This window comes from Python bivittatus, unplaced genomic scaffold (assembly GCF_059951505.1).
Source record: "Python bivittatus isolate LINGU-HERP-01145 unplaced genomic scaffold, Pbiv_v1 ctg000020_np1212, whole genome shotgun sequence".
Taxonomy (NCBI): domain Eukaryota; kingdom Metazoa; phylum Chordata; class Lepidosauria; order Squamata; family Pythonidae; genus Python; species Python bivittatus.
The window spans coordinates 11,639,559-11,656,124 of record NW_028277030.1 but is presented as its reverse complement, the minus strand read 5'-3'; the positions used below and the strand labels follow the sequence as shown (position 1 = coordinate 11,656,124).

The 16,566-nt window shown below is 36.8% G+C and overlaps 1 protein-coding gene across 4 annotated transcripts in view; it reads left to right on the top strand.

The window, feature by feature from the left end:
* Positions 1–16,566, top strand: part of MACROD2 (mono-ADP ribosylhydrolase 2) — a 1,000,449-nt gene that overhangs the window by 497,518 nt on the left and 486,365 nt on the right. For all 4 annotated transcript variants that reach the window (XM_088134414.1, XM_088134430.1, XM_088134411.1 and 1 more), the window contains exon 6: positions 5,663–5,784. In XM_088134414.1, coding sequence (XP_087990540.1) covers positions 5,663–5,784 — 122 coding nt within the window. The remainder of the gene's footprint in view (positions 1–5,662; positions 5,785–16,566) is intronic.

Sequence of the window (16,566 nt, the reverse complement as noted above, 5' to 3'; positions counted from 1 at the left end):
AAAAGTGAGGGACAGGAGGGATACTTTCAGACTTGCACGATTCTGTTAATGTAACCTTACAATAAAGGTAGAGCTAGTACTCCTGGTTGTGCTTCTTGTCTGGACTGCCACACAAGGTTAACATTGTTTCACCTTTTTTAGAATAACTCTTAAGATCAGTATAACACAGATGTTACTAAATCATTGTCATGAGTTCAGTATCTTGTGAGATATTCTTGAAAAAACAAATTTCAGAATTGGATGAACAAGGAGGAATTGCACAGATGTAATAGAACGGACTGTTTCCCTTCAAAATTTAGGACAGCTGTACTTTTCCCCAGGGCTGAGTCCAAGACATTATATTTCCTGAAATAAACAAACAGACCAACAACACAAGATATTAGATGATGACTTCTCCAATTCTTTATACAGAAATTGACTAGAAAGTTGCATCTTTCTTCAACATTGGCAAAGAGCCAGTATCTTCCACTGCATTTTAGGGATAATGATAGGAGTAGCTCTACATTCCTTTACTTTTTAGATCTCTCCCCCCCCCCCCCCCCACACACACACATTCTGTAGCTACTGAGTATGCTCAGTCCATTAGCACCTCTGGATCCTGTTTTACATCTTGGTTCCCATTGAAGATCTTTACTGAACTTTTTCAAACCTTGGTGAACCTGGTAACTTCTTTTCTATGGATAATACAATATTTATTCATGGAATAAAATCAGTATTTAGTATATATTGAACTCATAACAGGATATAATCTTCCTAGTTAAATGGAAGTTTACTCCCCCATCTCCTTTCAAGTTATCCTGAGAATGTTCAAGAGACTGTTTACGTTCCTTTTTGGCACTGTGATCCACACAGGTTATCACAAATGGTAGTATGCAGACAGCAGGGGACATGAATAAAAATAGTAAATACGTGTCGGGTCTGATGAATATGTGAGCCCCCTCCTGTGTGCTGGGATTGTGCTTCCATTAATTATGCTGCTCTATACAAACTGAAACCACTTTATTTTTACTGGGTTTTGTTGCCAGTTTGAAGGATGTGTGTGGACGCGTGCCTGTGCAATGTTATTTTGTAAATTGCCGCACATTCATTTTGTTTTTTAATTACTCTTTCATGACTACAATTAGAGTTGTTCCATAGAACTTGCAATTTGAATTTTACATGCTACTTTATGAGTAAGGATTTATTATAGCTGAATACCAGGATGATAACTAATATGAATAGCAGATTGCTTGTGCTGTTCTCATGATCCAATGCAAATGTGTCTCACCTAACGTGTGTCACCTTTCTTCCTTCCTTGAAGGGATAAAAATTCTCCTAAAGCAACGCTGCCAGACTTTTCCAAAAAAAAAAGTTGTGAAATGGTCCTTTGAATCTGTTTTAACTAGAGATAGCCAGTGTGATTAGCAGTTGAATTCAGATCTGATTGACTTGAGTTCAGACCCCTATGGAGCTGAAAAACTCTCTTTGGAAGAAGGCTAGAGTAATAAATAAATGTGTTAACTTAAATATATGCTTTCTGTTCATGGCTTTTGTTTTCCATAAGTCAATTTGGATGAGCAATTCAATGCAGAGTAACAGACTGTGTCTCAGAGTCAGCACTGAGAGTTATTAGTGGCATTTTATCTTCTCTAAAGTGACATCTAACATACTCAGAACAGCCTTTGTGCTATATATTTTACTTTTTTCTTTTTGTTTAAAGATACATTTTTAAAAAAATATTTTAAAGTAGACTGAGAGTTTGGAATTTATTATTGCCTAGGTCTTGAGGCTCTACTTTCTTCATCCATGTTTGCAGTTTTACAAAATTAGATTTTATCTTAAACTTTACTCCTACGTTTCACTCGGTTGTCAAGAGCATTAGTGAGAACGGTCCTAATGTGGTTCCCTAAAGTCCTTTACTTTCTCATTGTTTTTTCTTCCTTTCTGCCTTCCCTCGCCTTCCTTCAATGTTATATTTGTTTTTAATGTTAAAAAACAGTTTGCTTATTTCACACAAGTGTTAGAACATTGTCTCCTTTATTGCTAAACACATAACTACTCACAGCCATTTTATATCACTCTGTATGTTAGCGTTCTTTGAAAGTTTTTGGAACAGTCATGATACCATATGTTTCCCGTATGGTTCCCAGCTTTCGGGTGGGAGGACAGGAAGGGAGAGGATTCACATCCTAATTGACTGCTGCTTGCAAGGAGTCATGTCTCTAGCCATCTTTTAGTCTGTTTGTCAAAGTAGTAGTGTAAACCATCTCCACAACTGTTGATGTCTTTCTCTTTCATAAATGAATGAATTGGTTTTCAACCTCCCCCCCATCTTTTTTGCACTAGAGTCTTAAAGATTCAAATACATTCCAGATAGTGCATTTTTGCCAGTCGTGAATGTGCAGTATTTATCCCATTAGAGCAAAAAATTGGATAGTGATCTCTTGTACTTAGATGCCAACTTCACCATTTCAGGGAAGACTAAAGTTATGTAGAAATCACATTGCTCCACAAACCATATTTGTCTGTGAAGGTATTTGGCAAGCAGAAACTCTAGTTAAAACTTTGAATGTTCCTTGCATGAGGGGCTAAGATTCTTTTAACTAGGGGAAATGCTCTGTAAAATAACAGGGTTTTTTTAAAAATCACTTATCTATTAGGAAAATGCAGCATCAAAATTGCAGCAATATACCAAGCTGATCATTTAACTCTTAATTTGCAAAACATTTTGCAAAACCACAAAGAAATGGCCTCCCAAAGCATCATATTTCTTGCAGTCAGTGCAAATGCTTAATAATTAGTAGCCTTGTTTTTTGCTCTGATACTCCCTTTCAAGATGTGTACTATTTAGACATTGCTAATTATGAGTGATGTATTAATACTGCTGGTCTAGGTTTGGCAATAAAATGCCAAGCCTGATTGCTGCTCCTGCAGCATTTTGTGGCAATAAGTATTTATAGCTGAAGATGAAGTCCTACTGTGACCACATTTTATGGCATTTCAGGAGTTGGCAGAATAAATAAAATGAACTTTCTCTGATTAAGGCACTGTGTTGGCTTCAGCTATAAAAATATTTGTGTTTTAAAAAACAGTAACCCAGGACTCAAACTTCACACACACAGATGTGTTGCTTTACGCGGTCTACTGTGTCTGCTGTTACCTTTAAATACAATAAACATGGTAATGAAAGGTATGGTATGTGGAAACAGAGACTTCTCTCCATTCATGTCTGAATTTGTTCCACGAGCAGCAAATCTCCATTTATTATTGGACTGCCTAAAATGCATATGTGTGGGTCAGCTGAAAGGGGTAAAACCAATATCGAAACCATATTTCAATCATGAGTTGTCATCCTTTTTGTCATCTGGCAAGCACTAAGTGTCAAATTCAAATTTCAGTTATTGGAAATAGTGTTAAATAGCTTTGCTCCTAAGTACTGTAGGTATAATTCTCCAGCCAAATAATCCACCTCTCCTACCCTATAACTAGGGGAAATAACTGTGATTAAAAGGGAAGGTTCATAATTTCCTTTTTGTGTGCTTCTCAGTCTGGTGTTTACAGCTGTCAGAAAGTTTGGCTGTGTAAATCCTTTCATGTTTGATTTTACCAGGCCCATGGAGTTTACTGACAAAACAAATTCCCTAGTAGATATTTCCCTTTGGCAGTTATTTAAATCTTTGTGTTTGCTAATCTACGAAGAAAATGGCAGAACTGAAATGCTGTTTCAGCATGCTTGGGAAAGCTTGGCATGTTTGAGAGAACTGGCCAAAGTAATTGATGGATCCTGTTTTCCACGGCATACAATCTGGGCCAAAGGGAATGGAGAGTAAAAGCAGCTGAAAAAATAAGCCTTTCTCTTACAAAATTCATTGCTGAGGCCTGGTAGAACAAAACATACCTCCTAAACACCGATTGGCTACAATGCACAAACCACAACCAGTGGGGAAGGGACTAGTGATGGCACAAAGCTTTGCCGATACTTTTCAGGTACAAGAGTTTATGGGATATTTGACACTCTTGAGAAAAGTGGATGGCCATTCTGTGTTTCCACAATAGTGTTTTGTTTTGTTTTCGTTTTTTACGTAGCTAGTGTGATTGTGTGCTGCCAGAATCACCAGGAAGGAGATTAGACTGGGTTCGAAGTGACCAGGTTGAGTGTGTTGTGGCAACAGGGCATGGCATCCTGTCCCCCAGCTTTCTCTCTCCAGACTTCACTTTTCCTTGCCTCCTTTTGCGGGGGGGGGGGGATTTCTAACTGCTTTTCTCCAATCAGAAGCATTCTTCTTCTAAATCCTGAGCACTAAGGGCATTCCTTTCTCTTTGGAGATGATGCAGGAAGCAATTACTTCCTGGTTTTCCAAGAGAAAAGAACTCTTTTTCTCAATGCAAAGAGAAACAGAATAATCATTGCTTCCCTCTACATAAAAGAAGGTAGCCCCAGTACAGGACTTGGAACAGTTTCTTTCCTTACATCATACCTGCCTCTTACATCATCCGGCTCACAGGGTTGGGGGCATTGTCAATAATCAGGCAAAATCCTCATGATTAAAGATCAGTTATGAAGATACAGTTTGGTAGAGTCAACTACATGCCTCTAATATGTATGAATAGGTCCCTGAAGAGGAAGTGGAGAATATTCCTTGAGCTGATGTGTTCAAATACATGGAAGTTATCTCATCCAACTTGATAGCTTAGCAGAGAAGGAAAAGATAATAGGAAAGTGCTTTTTAATTGCTGAATTCTGCCTTGGGCTCATGCACATATAATACTACTTTTCCTTTCCCTGCAAAACCTGAAGTAACCAAGTTTTGGGATGGAAAGTTGGTAGGTGCTAAATAATATGCAAAGGCTGGTAGCTTATGAGAGTTAACTCTCCCATTGCCCAAAATTCATTTCAAAAGAAAATGACCAGGCATTACACATTATATTGATTTGGAGCCCTTCAACTCTTTTTTTTTTTTTTGGTAGTTAATTGTTTTATTGTATTATAAGATGCAAATAATACATTATAGAATTCAGATATTAGTTAAGTACAACAATATTTGTACAATATACACTAAAAATTGTTGACATTATAATAATTTAGATAACTTAACCTTTTAAAGATAACACTTTCTTTTCAGATTAAAGATAAAATTCCACTGGCATTTTTTCTTGGTACTAAGTTTCTGGCAACTGGAAAAGAAATGGCTAAAGATTTCCATATCATTCCCCTTTTGATTCAGTACATATCAACTTGGGTGTACTATCTAAATACACTTCAGGAAAGAAGGAAGTAATGGTCTCAGCATCCACGAAGGGCCTAAAATATAGTCTACGAACAAGCTGGAATTGTGAGCTTCTCAAGCATACCCTGAGCACCTGTCATAGTTATATCACAGCTTGGTTTAGGTTAGACATTAGGGCAGGAAAAATGAAGCTAAGTTAACAAAACAAGACATAGGAAGTAGAGTATTATATTATAGATTAAATGTATCAATAAATACTCTGATTTGAAGGATTGTTACCTTGAATTGTCCTGTTTTAAATTAAATATTATGGTTTAAACTTTATCTTTTATTCAGTTTTCTTTAAAAATGCCCAAGACTTTGGCTCTATCTGCACTGATTTACCAGTTTGCCTTTGACATTTTATACAATATTATTCAAGATGTGATATTCATTGATTGGATTATTCTTTGCAGATGTCATTCACACTGTGGGCCCTATAGCTCGAGGGCATATTAGCGATATCCATAAAGAAGATCTGGCAAATTGCTATAAAACCTCCTTGAAGCTGGCAAAAGAGAACCTCATCAGATCGATTGTAAGTATAGATTGATTGATTGATTAATTGATTGATTGCCAAAATCATATGACTCCTAGCAGTATATAACCATAACAATGTGTCATAACGAAAAAGTTTTAAAAAGAACTTCCCATACAAAAGTCAATATAAAAATTAAAATAAACAGACATTAACATTACAATACAATAGGATAAATTTGCACTGGGCAACACCGATACCTGATATGTTGATTATCTTAAGGCATGTTTCCAAAATGTCTGAAACAGTTTGGATTTGCTTGAGCAGTACTAGCAAAAAGCAACATGGGAAAATTGTATGTTAAATAAATTAGAAAGCTGTGAAGAAAATACCAGCTAGCTGCTAGCTAACTGGCAACCCTAGACTCTGTAACTTTCAGCAGGGGAGTCCTCTTTCTCTGGACTTGAGTTTTCTTTTGTTCTGGTTCCATTTCCAAATAGTTGTTGGCAGTCGCTGGCAGTAGAACAGCTGAACTTGCCAAACCAAAGCATAGTGCTAGATTCTTTTTGTAATCTAAGGTTTTGTGGTGCAGCTCAGTTCAGCTGAGAGTTGAGTGGAAGCCAGCAATTTACTGGGCACTTAAAGAGTCCCAGCAGTTCTGTGAACAGAAAGACAGTAAATATATCATAAAAACAAATAAGCAAGCATGGTCATCAGAATTGTTAGAAAGTATATCTAGAGCTACACCTGACATCACATTTCAACCATCCGACTCAGAGAAAAATCAAATTATTCTCTAGTAAAACAATATGAATTTCAATGAGAATATCAACAGCTCTCAGTAGAGTTGATGGTTCTTCCATACATTTCCAATCAATGTTGTCTGTTAGAATCCATCACCTAATCCATCACCTGTACAAGTAAATGGTTCTCAGACAACTGGCTGTAATATCTCATCTTATTTACCAAGAAACAAAACACAATAATTCAGTGACTGAAAGAACAAGTTAAAATTCAGTTAAACTTAAAAAAGAAAGAACTATCAAGAAAATATTATTTTGCACAACGCATAATTTATTGTATTATAAAAGTATCGAAAAAGTAACAAGTTACTTCAAAATAACTAGAAATCGCACCTACATACTAAGAGTTACACCATTTTTTTCTTAGATTGTTGCTATGGAGGGAACCCCAAAGTTCAGCCATCCAAAATTGTACCTTTATTGGACATAGTTATCTAAGGATGTAGCTACAGTGATTTTATTTTATTTATTTATTTTATTTATTTATCAAACTTATCCCCGCCCATCTCCCCCCAATGGGGGACTCTGGGCAGCTTACAACAGATTAAAACAATAAATAAATACATAGTTAAAATTTGTAAAAAAAAAAAAACCCCACACATTTACAGAGTAAAAGGAAGAGGAAAGATCCAGGAGGCCGATGGAAGCAACACCAGGCCTCTAGGGGGCTAGCCAACTCCATATCTGATGACCTCCCTCCCCACCCCAGGCCAGATGGCTGATTTGCTGAAAGTCTATGTGCAATCAGTGAAACTATGTAAACTGTAAATTGTCATAACATGATAGGAAAAAAGGGAGGGGAGAGAATTCAGGCACCAGTTCTTAAAGTGACATGCTAGTTTAGTTTTTGAGGTTGTGGATGAATAAATCTTGTTACTTAGATTATATTTGAATATCAAGACTGCATTTAGATGCTATACAGGTTTTGCATTTGATACATTATAACAACACATTCATTTTCAATGTATATCTCTTGTAAGCATTTGTGTAATCTACTTGGTTAGGATAATAAGCAGTCTTGGTTTCTGTAAAAATACAGAATCAAAAATGTTCACAACTTCTCCTGTTACAAAGATTTCACCTGAGGCTGATGTGAGCAATAGGTAGAGGTAGAAAAATCTATTAACTTTCGTTTCTCCCATGTTTATTATTTTTCAGTAATTAACTTCTTATCTCATTTTTGAAGATATTTGTACGTTTTCTTAAGCCTTTATTTAAAAAAAAATGAAGTGAACAAAATCCTCACTAGATAAGACTGGCTTCTAAGAATTTTTTCTAAATGTGAGTTTTCTAGTGAAAGACTTAATTTAGATAACAATATTTTTCTTTAATATGAAATATATGCCTATTGCCAGTAATGATCAAGCATATTATTGTCGGATGGATACCTATCAACAGACCAAGACTCTGACCCCTATGGGGTAGCTTCCTATAATCCATTGAAAGTGAGGCTATAATAGGAATAGGGGTGTATACATATCTTGATGGGAAGTAATGGAGCATGATCTATTCCTTTGTTGCTTTCCATTGTCGAATCATGAATTTGGAAAGCTCCATTGAGGTCATTGAGTCCAACCAACTAAACAAAAGCACACCCAACAAGTGTCTGTCTAACCTCTGCTTGAACACATTGAGCAGAAGGAAGCCATCATCTTCCTATTACTGCTTCGGTTAGTCTCACTGCACTCCAGTTTTGATCTGTGGTACCCAGTGCTATAAGCAAAGAGAGACATTAGCATCTGCCTGGAAGAAAAACAAAGATAGAAACAAAAGCTGTCAACACAAATTTTCTTTAATATCCATTGTATTGATATTGTGCAAAGCTTTTGTGGGTTTTTTTTTTATGTTTACTATAGACATTGGGGGATACTTTCAAGAAGAAAGCAGCTCATAAAATTTTAAATAATAATCCAATTGCCTGTCTCTCTATATACATACTGGTTTCTTTTCTTTCTTTCTTTTTTTAATACTCTAGCAAAATGCATTTGTCTGGTATTTGTGAACATCCTCCACAGACCATGTAGAGGCAGGCTGTGTACCTAAGCTAATATTTCTAGTGCAGAAGGCTACATTATAGCTAAATTTACTACTGGCACATTCCAATGATTAATTTGATTCATTATTCCTGAATTTATGTTTGTGTTTGTACATTTAAAAATCTCCACGTACCCAAATACTTTGCTAGCAGCCTATTCTTCCTCAGTGCTTGAAGTGCTTTGAAACAATGCTGATATGTTGAAACTTCTTAATACATCAAGGCTTTCTCCCTGCGTGTGTTTGACATGGGCTCAGGCTGAAATGTCAGCTAAAAGTCTGAGGTATTGTTCAGCTGAGACTCTGAGGAGTGTGTAGACAGCAAGCTCTAAACATGAAACAAAAAGGGTTATCTAAAAGGCACTGTGGAAACAGGAGATAAAAGGATTAGCATTCTTTCTCTTTCATTCACAAGACAGTCATTTGTCAAGACTGTTCCGAAAATGGAAAACTTTTATAAAGCGAAAGTGAAAAGCTCTCTATCCTTGGTACAATATACTGTGGAAAATATTAAAATAAGATAAAAACTTAAGCCTGGGTTTTATCAGTTTGATTGCAGTGATTTATATCTAAATAATTTAGATCCCTCTGAATTATATAATCATAACCACCCAGAGCTCCTAGGAGTCAGGCGGCATATAAATTTAATAAATTATTATTATTGTTGTTGTTGTAAGCTCTGCCTGCTGAGAACTAGGGGGAAGGAGAAGGAAGGGTAATAGAGATCTGTTTCCCTAACATCTCTAGTGTACCTATTTTTACTTTTGCCTTTTCCTTGCCTCCTTAAATCTTTTTCTACGGTTCTCACACCTTCCTGGGTCAAATGGGAATGAAGAGTGATGCACAGAAGTTGAAGGAAATGCACAACTATGTGAGTGATGAGACACTTGAAGGAATCAGAAAAGAAGTGAGAGCAAATGTATAGATTAGTAAAATATCAATAGGACTTCAGAATAACTCAAAGGAAGGCAGTTGTTTTAAATCTGAGATGAATCCATGTATGTCCAGTTGTATACAGTGGAACCTCGGGTTACGAATTTAATTCGTTCCGTGATTCTGGTCGCACCCCGAATTGGTCGCAACCCGAAGGAAATTTTCCCATCAGGTTCAATGTAATTACCGTTAATCCGTTCTGGCATGGAGGACAGGGAGGTGGCTATTGCTTGGAGGGAGAGTCCCCCTCCCTACGACCACGTGTCAGGGGCAGAAAAATGGCCGTGGACCACGTGTCGGGCAGAAAAATGGCCGCGGACCACGTGTCAGGAGCGGAAAATGGCCGCGGACCACGTGTCAGGGGCGGAAAAATGGCTGCGGACCACATGTCAGAGGTGGAAAAATGGCCGTGGACCACGTGTCAGGGGTGGAAAAATGGCCGTGGACCATGTCACGGGGGGGAAAATGGCCGCGTATCCTGCTCATACCCCAAGGCGGAGTTCACAAATCGAGGTAAATTTTTGCGGCCGGAGCTGGTCGTAACCCGAAAAGTTCGTTAACAGAGGCGTTTGTAACCCGAGGTTCCACTATATAGACATCCAGTTCACTTCTCTTTGCAGTTAATGATATAAGGTGATGATAAACATAGCCAAATACTTTAACATAGCAGTGGTAAGCTATGAGTGCAAGCCTAATGGCATCTTCTGCAGCTTGAACAACAACTACCACGTCTTACCCTTATCCCTATTCCTGGACTGTTAATGTGGCATTATATTGTCAATGCAGGAATATGGCCCAAATCCCATACAGGTCCTAAAATTCCCTTAACGACTACAGCCAGAACTGACATCATAAACTGTCACGATCATGTGACATTTCACTTTACGACTACGTTGCTTAGCGATGGAGTTGCTGGTCCCAATTGTAGTCTGTAAGTGAGGCAGGCCAAGGTATGAAAGAATCCAGAGTTCAAAACCTTTTCCTTCTCTGCTACTACTGTTATGTTGCTTAGAGTTTAGCTCATGACATATATGGGTACTTACAGTTCCATGTCATGCCAGTATAAGTAGGGTATGGATACCAGGTATCTGTGGACATAATAACTAAGTTTAATTGCACACAGTAGCATCTGAATTAATATCTTATCCTTAGCTAGTCCATATAGCTTGAGTCTAGGATTGCATTCATTGTAACACAGAATGCTGGACAATGGAACAATGTTCTATTACAATAAATACAGTATCCTATTAGGTATAGTAATATGTTTATGTCAGCATGTACTGCTATTATAGTAGAAAGCCTCATGTTGCCATGGGCTATCTTTTTAAACAAAGGGGATCTTTTTATGGTGGAGTTCATTTGGGGTTCTGCTCTGCACAAAGCTTACTGTTACAATTACAAAATCATATCCCTTCCTCTAAAATAGTGTCTTTTCAACACACATTAGTCTGCCTTGTTCTTCAAAGCTCACTGACAACCGCGACAGAATGAAGAGCCGATGAGTAGACCAGCTCTTCGATAATTCCTCTCTGAACAAGGAGAGGACTTGAGATTGCCAACAAGTGCTCCAGACAGCTGTTCCTCATGAGGAAACTGCAAGATAGCAATCCCCAGCAGGGTTAGAGTTCTGAAAGATTAGGGGAGAGCCATCTTGCTCAAACCACTGTCGGTACCTTTGAAAGGACACTAAGTTTGCATACTTCCTTTCTAATCATTTTTGGAAATTGCTTGTTAACTGCTTTCCAGCTATTAGGGACCTTTGGATTGACAAGTTTTACAGCACTGGGTGAGTTCTCTTCAATCCTTAGTGAAAGAAGTTTTAACTACAAGTTTAAGAACTGTAATTTTTTTTTTGAATAAACAGCAAAAGGTTGATTAAAACTTTGATTTCAGAAAGTTATAAATGGACTAAGGATTCAGATAAATTTGGAATAAGATTTTGGAATTAATTATAAAGAATCCTTCCCTTGGGGAAAATGCTTTTTTTTTTTAATTTTATTTTTTTTAAACCATAAGATAAGACTTTAAAAATTGGACACTAGAGGGAACTAGAAGGAACTAAAGATTACAATTAAAGGAGAAGAACACCCAAACTCAACTTAAAAATACAGAATGAAGCAAAATATTTTAACACTGCACATATTAAAGGATACTTTTGAACAATGAACCTAGAAGTTAATTTTAATAGTGCCTGCCTCTATAGATAGATGTGTCTAAAAGATGTCATGGAACAAGTTCTACCTGACAAGATCGAGACTGATTTGAAAGTGGATTTACAAATGACAGGTTATAAGCATGACATGGAAAAAGATGTTACACTGGACGTACAAAAGAAACCGGCTGATGTCTTAATAATTAAAAGGGATATACAAACAATAAACCAAGAGAGTGACCTGGATAATTTTCCTATACTGGATTTACAAAAGAGGCTTGTTAAAGTTTTGAAGAATTTTGTGAGAAGAAAGAAAAGAAAAGAAAGAAGGAAAAGAAATCAAATTCTAGGACAGTATTTGAAGGATTAAAGATCAAGATTGTTAAAAGTAAAAGAAAGGGATGTAAAGTTGGTTTATCTGATCAAGGTTAAAATAGATATGTTGTTCTTTCTGGTAACCCTTAATGGACTTCTGCTGACATCAGGACTGAAATGATGAGGTTTTATGGATTTGTTTATAGATAAGAGATGAGATATGGGAAGAAGAGATTATTTGTTGTATTTTAAGAGAAGGTGATAAGTGACTAAAATTGTTTATACTTGTGATGAAGGTGGGAAGTCACTTCTTTATAAGTTTATTTTCTTTTTCTTTACTATATTCTTATTTTTTATTTCTTTTCTCTTTCTCTTTTTTCCTTTTTTTTGTGCACCTTTTATTTCTACTTCTACTTCTACTTCTACTTTTTCTTTTTATTCTTTTAGTTTTTTCAGTTCGTATTCGTTTTTACTGTTACAATTATAATACTTAATAAAATTACTATTAAAAAAAAGCTCACTGTGTGAGACATAGTCAGCTGTTTAAGCCTCAGTGATTTAAACATGCATTAAGCTATGCATTTCCTAACTGTGCTGGACCAAAAGAGAGTGTTGAATTTCATTAAAATGCTTTTTGAAAAGTCTTTCCTTTTCCCACAGGACATCTAGTGCATTTTTGTAATTTGCAATTTTCGAACTGTAAACAAAGGTGTTTTTTATTTAAAGACTCCGAAGAGAAATAGTTCAGAAAGAACCAACAAGTAAGGCTTTGTTGCAACACATGATTGGAGCCACCACAAAATACGAAATGTGGCAGGAATTATAATATTAGTAAATCATGAAAAGAGAAACTTGCAGAGCATACTTTGTGAGTATAATGAAACCGGAATTTATTTATTTATTTATTTATTTAGAAAAATCCATGGATTGTTGGAGGTATATTCTTTAAAAAATAGTTCGGCCCATAGGGAGAAAAATCCTAGTTATTATATTTTCATAGGGATTATTTTTTTATAAGGTAGAAGGGAATTGATTTTCTCAAATATAAGCATGTTCAGTTTTTAAGATGACAGTTATTAAAAAAAAACACTTTCATGCATTATGAGAAAATAAGTATTGCTGATAACATTTAATAAGCTCTCTCAAAGAACTGCCCTTTTTAGGCAGGAGCATGACAGCCTGAACCAGTGGTGTGTTGGCAAAGGTTTAACAACCGGCTCTCCCAGCTCCATTGCTGGTGCCACACTGCACTGCTAGTTGCGGAATAGTTGGGCTCAGCAATGCTCTGAACTGGCTTGCAAAATTCCCAAAAATTTAGCAATGAGCTCTTGGGAGCCAGTACAAGCTGGCTCCAGCACACCACGGGCCTGAATACAGTCTTCTTAAGCCTTATCTTTATTTTAAGATAGCCAGGTTGAGAAATAAAGATAAGAACATTTGCCACTTCTAATTCAGATGCTAGGAGGAAGCAACCCCAAACTTCTGTTGTAGGTGGTTTATAATTGGTGCCCTGCTCTACCAGTCAGTTCTCTGTATTTTCTGCCTATCCCATGAAAATCTCTTCTCAGAAACCCCAGGGAGCTGTTCTAACAATTGTATACAATGTTGTTTTGAAAAAGTGTGCTTCTTAGTAAAAGCTGAAGCAAGAATGTATAGATTGCCACAATAAAAGGAGGCTGGAGTTTCAAATGCAAATGTAATTCTTGTTGACTTTGGAGTTGTAGAGAAATGGCACAACCCATGTACTTCCTCCTTCCTCCCTGTGTGGGCACTTAGTAGGTTTCAGCCTTGAGAACAATTAACCCTCATTCAAATAAACCAATTATTTTACCATTTGCCATCCTTTTTGCTGTAGAGAAAAATGTTAGCCATTCTCCATAAAGAGATAAACAGGTATCTGAAGTGAAATGACTGAAACGTCAGCAGGAATTGTTTTCACTCATCTTTTCACCCATTGACCATCTAAGTTTCAAATGTGGAAGGTCTCCCTCTCTCTTTCTCTCTCGCTCTCTCTGTCTGAGGCTGCATGTTTGCTTCCAAAATAAAATCCAAGGGTTCTCTTTCAAAAGTTATATAGATGATGTGTGATATATATGAAAGCACTGTGCAACCATTTCTGCACAATACAGATGAATCCCTTTTTTAAATGAGTGACCCTATTTGAGAGAATAGTATATTTGGGCAGTGAGCAATTTTGAGTCACAAAATGTTGTGTTATCTGTCACTTAGGGTTTCAGCTGAATTTTTTATTTAAATGCTGTGCAGATAAATTTAAGTTCTGATTGTGAGCCAGCTGTCAGGCTTCATGGAGGCATGGTCTGATTGATGACTCTTCAGAAACTCAGTCCCCCACACCTACTAACTAGCTAAAAGCAGAACTTCCAAGGACTTGATATGTTTAGATAAAAATTTTTTGCAGATTAAATGAAATCATAACTATGCAAAAGGTCAACTACTACCGGTGAAGTACACAACGAGGGATCAGAAAGGTCAAGATGGCAGTCATGGCAATACAATCAAAGCCCTGCCCTTTTGAACACGCATGCAACCTCCAAGCATATTCAAAAGAGGTGGGTCTTCAATGGCAGTGCTGTGACCACTCTCTTCACTCCATCCTGTAGACACTGCTGACTACTTCAGAATACAGGAATGCAGTGATTTGTGTGGGCTTATGTGTGTATAAGAGAGAGAGAGGGAATTAACCCCCAGGGTTTAAATGTGTGAGATGGGCGGGCATATAAATTTGATAAAGAAATAAAATCTAGGTCTCTTTTGCCTTCCTTTCATAGTAATAGATTTTGCTGCTCTTCTCAGACTGGAAGGTGTGGGCCACTTGTACCAACTTGTCAGATTGCCTAACAGATTGGTCTGGTCTGAGGCTCTTTGCTTCCTGCCTTGAAAGCATCAGCCATCACAACAACCCAATGAAATTCAATTATCAAATTCTTATGTTCTGTATTTCCTGGAGAATTCTAGAAAATTAATGGAGATTAGTTGGAGCTCAATTTGCATTCATACTGTGTAAAAATTAATCAAGGATAACTTAACACTTCCTTGAAAAATAAAATAATCTCAGGAAAAAAATATCTTTGGCTCTTAGCGTTTTATTAATCATGTTCTTTCTTAACTGTTGTATTAAAAATAGAACTTAAAACTTTCTGAAGGCAGAATGGTTCACAAGTAAGTGGTAAGAATTTAATCGTATCACCTTCTTTCAGTTCTCTGAATTATTTTGAGTTGAAAATATTTGAGCAGCAAACTAAGCACTTGCTTATTAATTTTTGAACCCATCTATTTAACTGGATTGTCTGTTTTCCAAATGTTATATTTGTAATTTCATTTCCTCATAACTCTCTTGTTCTCTATTAAATTATCATGCATGGTAAGATACAACCTCAGCCATTTCTTCATATTTATCTTCCCTAGTTTATTGTGATGGACATTTCACACTTCCATTATAGCTCCATTTATAGTTAGCAATTTTTTCCCAGAAATAGGTACAAAGAGCCAATGAAGCACATCATTTCCAATGTTTGTAGAATAAATAAAATGAGAAACTGCGTGAAACAACCTGGAGCTTTCATTAGCCGACTAGATCTTTAAGCACTTTAGAAATAAATATTTGATAAGGTTCTAGAAATCAATATATCTGGATAGGTTTTACCACCATTTGTTTCTGTTGGAATGTAATAAACATTGTTTTTTTATCATTAGCACTTGGAGGGCAGGAGAAAGAATGTATATCTAACTAAAAGGACTTAAAATTTAGTAAACGTCACAGAAGTATGATACTTTTTTCTTACTGCCCCAGAAATGGCAATTTAAACTTTGGTTGCTTTGAGGGTTTTGTGTTGTTTTGTTGGTGCCTTCATGTCAGTTTTTGACTCCTGGTGACTGCCTGGACTAGTCCCTGCAGGATGCTTGGCAAGGGTTTTTTGGGGGGAAGTGGTTTGCCCTTGCCTCCTTCCTCAGGCTGAGAGAGGGGGACTGGCCCAAGGTCACCCAGCTGGCTTCGTGCCTAAGGTGGGACTAGAACTCCCGGTCTCTAGCCTGGTGCCTTCACCACTGCACCAGACTGGCACTTTAATCTTTGAGAATATAGATATTATTTTTGTATGCTGTCTTCAGAGAGAATTGCTTTATTGTGCCCCCCTCCCATTTTAGCTGCTCTCCCTCTAGAGTCTGCCCTCTCTTATTTACATACAGTAAGTCCATTTAGATATTTTCCAGAAATGAAAAATATTTACTACATAAGAATCTTCATTGTTCTGCCTTAGCATTATGCTTTGTGGTTCTCAATTTCTCTGGTGAACATTTCTGATATTGAGGCTTGTGCTATAATTTTACAGTTCTCTCAGAACTGTGATCATCAGCATGTCGATAAAGTATTGAGAATCTGTTGTTGTAGGAAATTGATCTAGGCATATTTGTTTCCCAGATTTGGGCTCCGTTGTTCTAGAAATGTTTGTTAGACCTCGGGACCTGTCAAATAATTGTTTGGATCCTCCTCAGCAGAGCCACAAGCCATAAAACAAAATAAAATAAAAATTATTTTTATGTAACCAATATCCACATGGTTCAGGCCATCTGGACTGAATTAAAATA